Here is a 12,459-nt window from a genome sequence, read left to right as displayed (position 1 = left end):
TCCAAAGCTTGCCCAACTTTTTCAGAGACAAAAAGAGGGGTAGCCTGCGTCAAGCGGTCCCTCCATCCCAAAGAGCTGGTAGCATCACGCCAAATCCGTACCGCGTGCCTTGTTGGTCCTGTCAAAAAACTCCCAACCGACCTAGCGTACAGTGCACGACTATAGGAGACCCCAGGAAGAAGCCATCTATCCATTGCATACCCAGGATCAGTAGGGGAACCATAAGTACAAAGGTTAATGGCGGCTAGCTGCGAAGCCCAATAGTATCTCCTGATATCAGGAAGTGCAATTCCGCCGTTATACCATGGAAGCGTCAGTTTAGCTAGCGCTATCCGAGGTCTACCATCCCACAACAGACTACGTTGTAATCCCTCAACCTCCCAAAAGTAGCTCGCTGGAACAACATCTACCGTATTCTGTAAGGCATAAAGAAATCGGGGCAAAGACATAATTTTAAAAAGAGTTGCCCGCCCAAGCAGAGAAAGAGGAAGTCTCTTCCAACCGGCCACAGCGCTACGCAGCCGGACCAGGGGGAGGGGGCAGATTCCTAGCATATCGGATCGCGGGGTCCAAGGAAATAAATATCCCCAAATACTTAAACCCATCCGTAGCTATTTGGATAGGGCAGTTGCACGGGAGAAGTGGGGCGACCCCACTAAGAATGAATAATTGCGATTTACTCCAGTTTATGGAGAAGAAGGCGCACTGTTAGAACCGAGTTCGGGTACAAGAATGATCGCAGATAAATAGAAAAATATAAGAGAAACAACCACAGACAGGGCTGTAACGGCAGCCGGTCTGATTCTCGCCTGTAGAATGGCTCACATTCCTTGAGGTACAAGAGCACTTTAACTTTTTTCATTTGTTTAAGCGTGCATTGATAATACATTACTATTTTAAAATAACTCCAACATTGTTATCCAGATATGTAGTGCTACTTTTTAAATAAAAATATTGTTTTATTTGATTATTGTATTTAACATTGCTTCTCTGCTTATAATATTCTAGTTAGTAGTTGCCATATATGACTAAGCAAACACGTTTGCTTTTTGCACCTGTGCATGTAGAGTACTCTGAAGTTCTATGTCTGTGAAGGGAGATTATTCAAAGTATGTGCTATTTTAATAGCACAAACCAAGACAAGTGGAGTGCTGGACAGGGTCAAAGGCACGAGTACAGTCAGCGAGCGATGGGAGAGGTACCTGGGTTCTGTGAGGAGACGTAATATTACTGCACTGTGCTGTCTTGATCTTTAAAAAGGTGCATCTACAACTCTGTCCTCAGTTGGAGCAGTGTTGAGGCAGTCCTGATAGATACAGGGATGTTTTTCCCGATCCTTCATGCATAGATGGAGAAAGTCAATTGCCTGTTTTATCACTTTTTAGAGTTTTTGGTCACCTGTCTGATCCACACCCTTTTAGCTTAACTACGTGTGTTTGAACACATTATCCTAAAGACCATCTCATTGCTTAAATAGGTGTAATTTCTGATATTTATGATTCCCTCATTTTCATTGCTTGATTTTGCGCGCAAGGAATTGTCACTCATAGTCGGTGAAATGTCACTCATAATTACACAGAAATTATGAAAATGTCACACATAGCCATCTGAAACCTTGGCAGCTATGCACACAAGGAGGAGGAACGTGTAGTTGCTGTTGTGGGAGCCTTACAGAGTTAATCCGAACTGGCAAGCTGGTTGCAGTAGGAGGGGGGCGAGAGCAGTGAAAACAGCTCTCGCTGTGACCCCTGGCCCTCTCTGCCAGGTCTCCGTGGGGATTGTCCAGAGTAGATTATTCTTTCCTCGCTTGAACAGCTGTCTACTCCGACTGTGAACTTAGCATACTATGACTACACATGAAGCTGGGAGGAAGTATTTAAATTCCTCAATTGACATTTAGCAAACAAAACGGGCGACACGTGGTGCAGCACTACTCATTCGATGTTCAGTTATCACAAATGAAAGTTAATGCAAACGTTTTTTTTTTTATCACTCACATTCTCTAATTTAGATGCGAGCTGTCCAGGCTGTTCAGTGAGTGCTGAGCAGGACTGTCCAGTGACAGACTGTCCTGGAGGCTGGTGGAACGCGGTTCACTGACTCCTTCCTTTGTGTCCCTCGACTGCAGCATGACTTGAATTTGGCAGGGTGCAGCAGCTGACAGCACACTGCGGCCAGGCTTGGGCCGGTGCGAGCTGCAGCAGGAAGCTGCGAGAGCCATTAATGGTTTGCGGGCTGCGTGGCAAATTTAGCAAGCAGCCATCTCCCTCCCTCAAGAAACTGAACTCCCTGCTCAGACAGACAGGATGTGATGACTGTCCACTGCGCTGCCGTCGCGTACTAGCACACAACCTGACCGGGTCCCGTGAAATCAGGCTGATCTTCACAGTCGCACCGCGGGGAAACCGCAAAAATGTAAATGAAACATTGTAGCAGTGTGTCACCGCACGGCGCTGCAGGAATTAATATGCAGCAGCCTGGCTGGGCAGACTTTGTTACATTGCACTCTCAGCTGAGATCAGATCATCTTTAACTAGTTATGAACTTACTGAGCCCCAGCAAGCAGCTGCTGGCTGCTTGTCTCGGAGCAGAGCCGGCACACAAGTGCACATGTGCCGCCGGTGGCGCAGCTGGCGAGTGGCATTAAATGCGTGACAATGCATTTCAGTGCGGTGATGCGAAAAACCACACTGAAATGCGTGAGCGTCACACCTGATGAGTGATAGTTGGAAGGCATGCGTGTGCAATCACGTAGTATAGCTAGTGTAAGCCTTCACCAAGTTTGCACTGACCATAATGTTAGCAGAACAGACCCTTTCGTTTTTTTCATTGTGCGACGAACTTCTGGGTTTTTCTGGTGATTAAGTTATGTAACCTAAGGGCATTTTACGAGAAGGCTTTTTTCAGGTACAGCAAATGTTGGGGCACATGTTTGCCTTCATTATATCTTGCCATCTGGGACACGTTGAGGAGTTGCTAGTGCAAGGTTTTCCATTTCCATGTCCTTGACTGGTTTCACTGGTCACTATGTGGATAGCTCAGTGGCTTGCTGCTTTTGTCACAGAGATCCCTTTGTTACTTGTGGTTCAGCAACAAATGGCGTTGAGGTTAGGGCGGAGGGAGCTGATTATTTAGACATAATATGTTTAAAAGTGCCTGCTGCAGAGTTAGAGTCCCTCTTTGCTCAAATGGCTGCAATTTCTGATATTTGTCTGTTCCATGTACTTCGGTGCATGATTTTGGTCGTGAGAAAGTGTCACTCGAAGTGTCACACATTTAGTCGTGAATGTCACTCATAGGTACACTGAAACTATGAAAATGTCACACATCAGCAATCTGAAACCTTGGCAGCTATGGTAACCGGTTACATGCTACGAAATCAACCCTGCTTGTTTGCGTTTGTAGTACCAACTTTAAATGTACTCCAGAGAACACAAGGACACATGAGCACGAAATGGAAGACAGACTGAGAAAGGGTATGGTACAAACAAGTAGCAGGGTTCGTTCGCTCACCTATAGGGTGATTAATATAGGGCGTCTTCTCCGGATCCTTGCGGCGCTGCCGTTTGTGTTTTCGGGCAGCGAAATTCACTGCTTCTAACAACGATCCAACATCCGAGGTCATACTTCCTTCTTAAACGACCTGGCAGATGTAGTGAACTTACAGCCGATCAACGTTCATGTAGCAACAAAATGCGCCAAGGCTGGGGCTGCCAATGTTGCGTGTTACTTTCGCTTTCGATCCAAGTGGCTGCTCACGGTGACTGGGCGATTGTTTGCGCAGGCGCTGTATCTCCCTGTCCTATAACACGGAAGTGAATTTCATAAAACACCATGGACGCTAACAAGAGACTTGCTGAATTTGTGTTATAGCTCTTTCAGTAGACTGGGGACTACTTCAATAATTGGACGCCCTAACAAGTGTAGCTAAAAATCTCCGATATGGCGAAGACTGTGAGACAGATTTGTGTGCTTTCTCAACCGGACAAACCGCATTTCTTGCAAATTTCATGGGAAAAAGAAATAGGCTTCGGATTCGCAGTGATTCTCAGCGATGGCCTATCAGCATGGTCTGGGAAAGTGTCTAACGAGGAGGTGTCGAAAGATGCTGCCGACATGGAAATGGAACGGGGAAAGTATGTTGACGAACTGAAGAAAGCGCTGATTACGGGATCAGCACAGACTAGCAAGTATGTTTTTGATTTCTCTAAAGATGACGTGGAAGACGATTGCTACATTTTTTCATATGATAAAAACCTGAAAGACGTTGTGTTCAGACTTGGATCATTGAAATTAAGAAATGTCCCGAACCCAGTTGGAGTTGTAACTGACTTGATCAGCTACTGCCTCAATGACTCTGTAGCCTTGCGCGAGCAAAATGAGCACTTGCAAAGAGAAAACAACCGGGTCCTCAGTGACTGGACTGACATGCAAGGGCAATTGGAAGCATGGGTATGTTTAAAAGAAGAACTGGAGCAGGATCTCTACACAAGGTTCACCCTGGTTCTTAATGAGAAAAAAGCCAAGATCAGAAGCTTACAGGATAAATTGAAAGAAGCGCTAGAAAAACTTGATAGGAATGTTTCAGAAGCGCCTCTAACCACAAAAGGAAATAACGATGACTATGACATGAGCACCGATGAGGAAAACAAGAACGAGACTCAACGCTCCACAGTAGAAACGGTGGCAACGGATACTTTGTCAAGACGCTATTCACTTCTCAGCAGCACAGATGATGTTCCGGATGTTGCTCCAACCAGAAAACGGAGACATCGGGTCAAAAAAAATCTTGACCAAGAAGCTTCATGTGCCACACAAAAAAACGTGGTTCAACAGAAGCAAAGGAGTTATCCGGTTCCGCCAGAGAAAGCCGTCAAAAAACCCTCCTCAGGAAAAAGGTCGTTGGAGGTAATGGAAAGCACTGAAGATCCAGATGATCTGTTCAATGACATGTAATTTGTTGATTGCGTATATTTTGATAATAAATTGAATAATGATTACTAAAAAGCAAGTCACATTTATTTTTGGAGTTTTTTTGCCTGGAATCAGAATACTGCCTTTCAGCCACTTGAATGCTTTGAGATGATGAAAAGAAGAACGTGCACCAAGATAGCGAAATTTGGGATGGAGTGGGAAAGAAGCAGATGTAAACATTGCTATTAAGGAGTATAGGGTCAAGGATTTAGAAGGGCAGGGGGAGGGGATAGAGGATGTCTGAAATCAAGGCAGAAAGAGCAGACGGTGAAAGATTTTGAGGAAACCTCTATCAGTTTTGATATGTATGGCTTCAGTATATGGAATAGGGGACCCTCTGAGCTCCTTGAAGTATTGTAAACGTGCAGAAATTCAAAACCGATGCAAGTTAAACATTGGCAGGGTAAAGCACAGTTCACCTGGCCATAATATTTGTGTGTTGAAGTTGAAAAGGTGGTATATTGTTAAATAGAAAGATCCTTCCGTGGGTCAGATCAAACCAGTTTTCTGCATTTTTAGGTCTTTACTGCTTGAGCATGCGTTCTCGCTTGCAAGTCTTTTGCATTGAGTGATGGACTTGAAGCCAGTTCATTGCTTACAATTCGTTGGTTTCAGTGTCACTTTTTTTTGCTGCCTTCTAATTGGGCAGCCTTTGACAGACTTCCTTCCTCTGTCCATCCACTGCTCGAGCTGTGATTCAGGTACTATTTGTTGTATTCCTCCCACTGTTCTTCTGTTTTGCTTTTAGCCCTCCCTTTAACCCTCCTTGTGTTTTGGTTTTATACCTCGCTCTCTCCATTTTGCTTTTGTCCCACCCTCTGTCCTTTTATCCATCCACCTCTGCCCCTTCTGTTTCTCCTCCCCATCTCCATCTCTGTTTCATTTCTCCACCAGTTTCTTCTCCCCCACCACACCCCACTCGGACAGAAGAAAACATAAAAAAGAGATTATGGTGTCCTGCTGTCCACCAATCACCCTATGCGGTTAAATCCTGGAGGATAAAGTGAGAGAGAAGCCAAATGCATTCATAAACATAAAACAGTACCCACTGATAAGTTTCACGCCAAAAGCGCACAGTATTAGCTTAATGGCAGTTTATTCTTGGTTATTTCAGAACACAAAATGCAACTCCCAGTTACATTACGGGAGGGGTGGTGTGGTTACTACCAAGTGGTGAGTGAACAAGTGCAAAGAGTAGTGCTCGTGTAAAGAGGCAAGAGGGGTAGAGAGAATAAACTCAAGATTGACGATTTCGATTCTTTATCGTGCCAAGGTTGACTATCCTTTGCATTGAGGAAAGCCTGCCCCTGACGTCATTTATGACATAGTTACTACTTCATCTTATCACAGTGTAAGTAGTTGCCTCTTCACACGAGCACTACTCTTTGCACTTTTTCACTCACCAATTGGTAGTAACCAAACCCACCCCCCCCCCCTACCGTAATCTAACTGGGAGTTGCATTTTGTGTTCTGAAATAACCAAGAATAAACTGCCATTAAGCTAATACTGTGCGCTTTTGGCCTGAAACTTATCAGTGGGTACTGTTTTATGTTTATGAATGCATTTGGCTTGTTCTCTCTGACTTTATCCTGCAGGATTTAACTGCATATGATGATTTAATATAACGTTTTCATTTATTGATCACGGAAAATATTATCTAGGACCACTTGTTTCCTGTACCAATTGCTACCCAGGTCATTTTGATTATTTGGGTCACCCCATTCTTATTAATGTTCCACCAATCCTCAGCCCTTCCGTTCACCATCCTCCTCCCAAAGCCAATAGCTTGCCCATAGGCGAGTCCTATTGGCTTTGCCAATGCTTGGTAATTTTACAGCTCTGTACCAATCACATATTTCATATATAGTATATATGGAGATGTGCAGAGTGTAATATGCTATTTATTACCATTTTTGAGTGTTGGGAGGGGCCAGGACTCGTGCGAAGCAGCCTTGTGGATCATGATGCCACTACCCTCCCAAAACTAAATAGCATTTAACTCCTGCACATCTGCCTATGTGGTTCATGTGACGACTTTATATTTATTTTAAAAAAAATTGTATTTTACCAAAACTAGGATACAAAGAGATACATTTGTGCATTGAGGTAAAATCACATTGAAAAGGCCTCATAACCATTAGGAGAGTGTTTCCCTTTGTAAAGTAATTGCAGCATACAATCTGTGAAGCTGAAAATAGTATTTTTCTCATGCCTTTTACTGTACCGTTTAAAGGGAAAGACAACAGTGGAAGATTCCCAAGAGAACAGCACCTAGTCAAAGATTCTCCAAGAAAAAATGTTCTTTTGGGCCCACCCTCTGGTACATAGGGCAGTCTGTGTGCACACTCCACAACACCCACTGTTACAGTGTAGGTTCAAAACGTGAACTATGAAAGGATTTGAAAAAAGGTCAAGTTGCACCACTTAAACGTTTTTAGAAACTGTTATCTCTAATAGGGTAAACAGTAATGATCACATCAACTATTTCTTGTATTCTTGAGGGTTCTTTATTCAATTCAGTTGAAAAAAGCTATACACAGGATCTACAGCCGACGCGTTTCGTCCTCAAGGGACTTCTTCAGGGCTGTTACAAAAAAGACAATATACAAGACATACAATTAAAACTTGAATTAATAGATCTTTAAAAAGCAACTAGGCTAGTGCAAAGAATGCCAGGCTTCATCAACAGTTCTATGACAAATTTGAATCTAGTACAGATCCTTTATTCACAATGCCAACAAATTAGGGTGTATATAAAACTGACTGAATTGTATTAGAAAGAAAATTTATTAACACAGTTTTTTAGCTGTTGTAATTGCGAAAAATAAACGTCCTTGGTTGAGATTTTCTGTCTAGTTTAAAAGCATCACAATATCTCATTTATAATCCTCATTTATATCATTAACGTCTTTCACTATTTACATAAGAAAAGACAATACTGTTTTAAAGAAAAACATGTTACTGGTTTTTGCATATCATTCTCCATATCGGCCTGCCCCTCTATTTTTGGTTGCCCCCACACCCTAGGCTTATTGGTCACAGTAAAAATTAAGGACTGAAGGCCCCAAAAGTCAAAAGACAGGGAAGGGGGGAAAGAAGCTAAAAAAGTGTATTTAGCACAAGAAAGCAATCATACCAAGATGGTAACTAAAGGTGATGTCCCTGGATCTTCTCCCGTCGTCGAGGGGTGCGTAAGTATATCCGTGATGTTATATTATGGTACATATGACATCTAAGAGTGATCAACGAGAGATCATTAATGGAAAGTGATTGAAAGAAAGGAGATAAGCCACATGTAAAAACACTCAAGAAGCCACTATTAATTCCATTGACTGGAATGAAGTTGAAAACTTTTGACATACCACGTTTTTTAGACACCTATCCGTTTAGGATTCTGTTCCGGCAGATCAATTTTTCTGATTGGCAGTATAGGTCTATTCGAATTTGACTAAAACCGAATCACACCAGTAGTATAAGGTGTTTCAATATTGTACATTCAAGCCACCTGTAGGATAAACAAGAGTTTATAAGGTCTCCTAATGAAGGATAATAAGGGCTGGTGCACTCTTAATTTTAAGGAAAAATTGCTAGGTGTAAAACTATAAGTGAAGGGCAGGATCATGACACTTACATCCAAATAAGGATAATAATCCAATAGCAGTGGAACCAGGGTAGAAAGGTAGTGGTGACCTCCGTCTGTCGTCTATGAAAGGCAAGGAAATGGATAATATAAGCAAAATTTGATCTTAAATGTGAGGGTGAATGACCTAAATTGTATTAAGTCATAAAGTTAAGGGAAGTAATTACATCCCATGGCCACCCTTGTTTAACATGCCGTTATGTGGCAATCCAACTGTAGTGTATAACTACATCCCAGTAAACGTTACTGAGCAATATACGGGGCTTACCTACTAGTATCCTCTTTTTAGTAGAAGAGTGTGTAGTAGTTCTATTGCCAAGAAACTCTAAGGAAAAAAGAAGAAGAGAGAAAAAATAAAAAATTAAATAAATAAGGAAAATCCTTAAAGAGCTTCCTGTTTTTGTATGGCATCTCATCAAAAATATTCATTTATCTGCGTGGGTTAAAGGAGAAGAGGATAAAAGTGAATATCCATTATATTAATTTAATGTAAGTTACCTAGCAAACATAGTGATAAGAAGTAGCCCCTACGTTTCTACCAAATAAAATGACAATGTTCTTGTTTACCCAAAGCTATCTGTAGGGCTCAGGATCCCTAATATCCCCATACCTAATCTATTTAAATATCCCCTTTACCTTGATAAAGTAAGCTGCAGCATCCCCTGGTTCCTTCGTGGCTCGATGAGACAACGTGCAAAAAGACGTCCCCCTCCGTCAAGTTCCGTAAGAAAACTAACATTTTATGCTGGGTTTATATACTAGAGTAAAATATCTCTAATTCCCTACACCTGGTTTCAATCCGCCAGTAAGACAGCAGTGGCCATATTGTGTAGGTGTTCGGTTTGAGTGTTAGACCGCCAAAGGAAGCTACGCGGCCGCCATGTTGTGTCTGAACGGAAACCCTGTTCTGGGTGAGACATGAGATCTCTCATCCTGCCTTAGGTCAATGATGTTTACATGAGGGAGCCCAGAAACAATCCTTAATATGTTACTTGGATTGGAAATAATGAGAAATGCGTCCGCAGCGACGATCCTCAATATTATATCTACTCGCGGCGGCCATTTTGGTTTGGGCAAATGTATTATGAAACAAAACGGCGATAAGTTTGCTTCCCTATATCCTTCCTAGAAGCAACTATGCCATTACAAAGTCTTTAAAGAGAAAGGCGGACTGTCACTCATATTAGGTTTCATTCATATGCAATATTTGGTTTTTATAAAAATAAATTTGTGTCAACTGATTAACAGAGATAATTTCTCACAACTATGTAAATGCGAGAAAATAGCTATGGGCATCCCTACCTCTATAGGTATTTCCTTAGACACTGGAGCCATATTGTGAAAAATGTGGCTACCATAAGTCATTCTGAGCCAATTGTTAAGACATAATGTGGCAGCCATGTAAAGTAAGTTTGGAATTCAGGGAACTATAAGGGCATTGTCTACGTATTGAAGCAAACCTGATCTGATAGAGGTTAACGGGGGTGTAATTTTAAGTGTTTATAACAAGTATTGTATGGTATATAATTTCAAAAACAAGAGGACTAAGGAAAAGAAGAAGAAGAATTAACCTGTGGGTTTCCCACCCAAGAGTTCTCCCTTCAGGATCCATCATGGATATCCTATTGTACAATGACCCAGTGTGGTTAAAGAGGTGGCAATACAATATGCAAGAACAATATGCTACAGGTAGATCTTGACAAATACATACCAAATGCGTTTTTACAGAAGACAAGCATTGGTTGATTCCAATGAGTTGTTGATGCTTGACATATGACCATCGATTTGAACCATATCATGCAAGGTTCGCCAAAAGACAATCCAACCAAATTATGTCTCAATATGTAGCTAGTACATTAATCTGCAGTAATGTGTCAAAAATACAACTAACGGATGATATGTAATAAATACAGAACATATTGGTGTCATTCTCAAGTGTGAACAGGCATTCGAGAAAGACACATGTTGATCTTAATGTTACAACGTGTATTGACATACAGAAATCAGATTTTCAGGAAAGCACTACTATTGACACATAGGTGTCAATTATAAATGAGGTGTGGAATTATTACTTATTCTCTTTGTGAAAACTCTGAAATAAGGTAGTGCATTTCGTCATCATAATTGTGTCCCAGTTCAACACTCCTCATTCTACATATCCACTCTGCTTCACGTTTTCTTAAAGCTAGAGTCCGGTCACCTCCTCGGGGGTTCGAGGGGACATGGTCAATCCCCATGAACCATAATGTGTCCTCTGGCTTATGCTTGTCTTGCATGTGAAATGTCATCGCATATTTATGATCATTATTGCGATGAGCCCTAACATGTTCCTGAATCCTCTACTTCAGGGGTCGTTTTGTACAGCCCACATAGATTTTATCACATGGGCAGCCTACGATGTACACTACAAAAGTTGTGTTACAGTTTATGAGGTGCTTGACCTTATGTGTTTTGTTTGTATTGAAACAGAAGGTTTTCGTTTTGTCCCTTCCCAGACTGCATACATTGCAGCTTCTGCACGTGAAGAACCCCACAGTTTTTGGTGGGAGCCAACATGGTTTCTGTTTTTCCGTGGTCACCAGACTGGGACATAACATATTCCTCAAGTTGTAACCTCGCCTATAGATGATTTTAGGTTTGGATGGGAGATCATTTTTGATACTTGGGATCTCTGTCAAAAGGTGGCAATGTTTCCTTAGGGTATTATAAACCCTACTGTTTTCATCAGTGAATTTCGTAGAGAAAGCAAAGGGAAATTTGTTGTCTTCTCTTGGGGCCCTTTTTTCCAATGTGCTTTCCCTAGTTACTTTAGATACTCTTTCCTTCGCCCTGTTGAGTATCTTCTGAGGGTAACCTCTTTGATGGAAACGTTCCTCGGTCTCCCTGATGTTTGTCTGAAAACTATCCTCAGTGCTACAGTTTCTTCGCATCCACAACATTTCGCCATACGGTATGTTATTGATCACATGTCGAGGATGTGAACTTTTGAAGTGCAAAGTACTGTTGCATGCCGTACTTTTCCTATGTGTTTTGCTGTTAATCATGTTATTCTCAATAAAGAAGGTCACATCTAGAAAGTCAATTTGTTGTCCACTGTATTCTATGGTCAGTTTTACATTGTACGGGTTATCATTCAAAAAATCAAAGTATGCCAGCAGCTCCGGGGCAGGCCCATTCCACAACATAATCACGTCGTTACTGTTTACCCTATTAGAGATAACAGTTTCTAAAAACGTTTAAGTGGTGCACCTTGACCTTTTTTCAAATCCTTTCACTGTACCGTAGTAATAAGCTGGAAATTGGTCTTTGTTCTATAGTAATGTGTGAATGTGCATTGAAAGTATGTGACCCAATTTGGGACAAGTGTATTAATAAAGATTTACACCCATTAATACAGTGCAAACGTGATATTAGCACAGTGGAGTCTTGAGAGAACTCTAATGACTCACAGATTCTATTCTAGAATCACTTTACAAAAAAAAACAACTGGGGCCTGTAATGGCTGCCCTTCTGCTGGCTCTTTGGAGAGGGAGAATGATGGAGAGTGACTCCAGCCTATCACCCCCATAGCATAGGGACTAGGACTTTAGACAGGGCCCCTGTCTTACATATATTAGGGCATTTTCGTGTTATTTTCCTTAAAGTAGGGCTTATGAATTTAAGTTAGGGGATAGATATATAAGTATTAGTCATGATTTGCTCATTTGCTGGATATTTTCCATGGAGCTATGCATATTGTGGGCTCCGTAGGCCTTAAACGAGACAGACTCCATTTTGCTTTCTGCCTGGTAGCTCGAGAAGGCTTTCTAGGTCAAATGTAGTGTTTTAGTTTCAAGCTGTTGTT

General features: G+C 41.7%; 2 protein-coding genes across 2 annotated transcripts in view; one reads left to right on the top strand and one right to left on the bottom strand.

Annotated features, from left to right (window-relative positions):
* HDDC3 (HD domain containing 3) overlaps positions 1-3,760 on the bottom strand; it is a 114,040-nt gene extending 110,280 nt beyond the window's left edge. The window contains exon 1 of the mRNA XM_086958169.1: positions 3,514-3,760. Coding sequence (XP_086814295.1) covers positions 3,514-3,625 — 112 coding nt within the window. The 5' untranslated portion in view covers positions 3,626-3,760. The remainder of the gene's footprint in view (positions 1-3,513) is intronic.
* A 53-nt stretch (positions 3,761-3,813) lies between these two features.
* XRCC4 (X-ray repair cross complementing 4) lies at positions 3,814-5,007 on the top strand. The gene has a single exon (XM_086958168.1). The coding sequence runs from the start codon at positions 3,943-3,945 to the stop codon at positions 4,954-4,956; it is 1,014 nt and encodes a 337-aa protein (XP_086814294.1). The 5' UTR covers positions 3,814-3,942; the 3' UTR covers positions 4,957-5,007.
* Positions 5,008-12,459: the final 7,452 nt, after the last annotated feature.

Source organism: Lissotriton vulgaris, chromosome 2_1 (genome assembly GCF_964263255.1).
Source record: "Lissotriton vulgaris chromosome 2_1, aLisVul1.2, whole genome shotgun sequence".
Taxonomy (NCBI): domain Eukaryota; kingdom Metazoa; phylum Chordata; class Amphibia; order Caudata; family Salamandridae; genus Lissotriton; species Lissotriton vulgaris.
The sequence above is the reverse complement of the archived record's forward strand: the minus strand, read 5'-3'. Positions and strand labels throughout refer to the sequence as shown.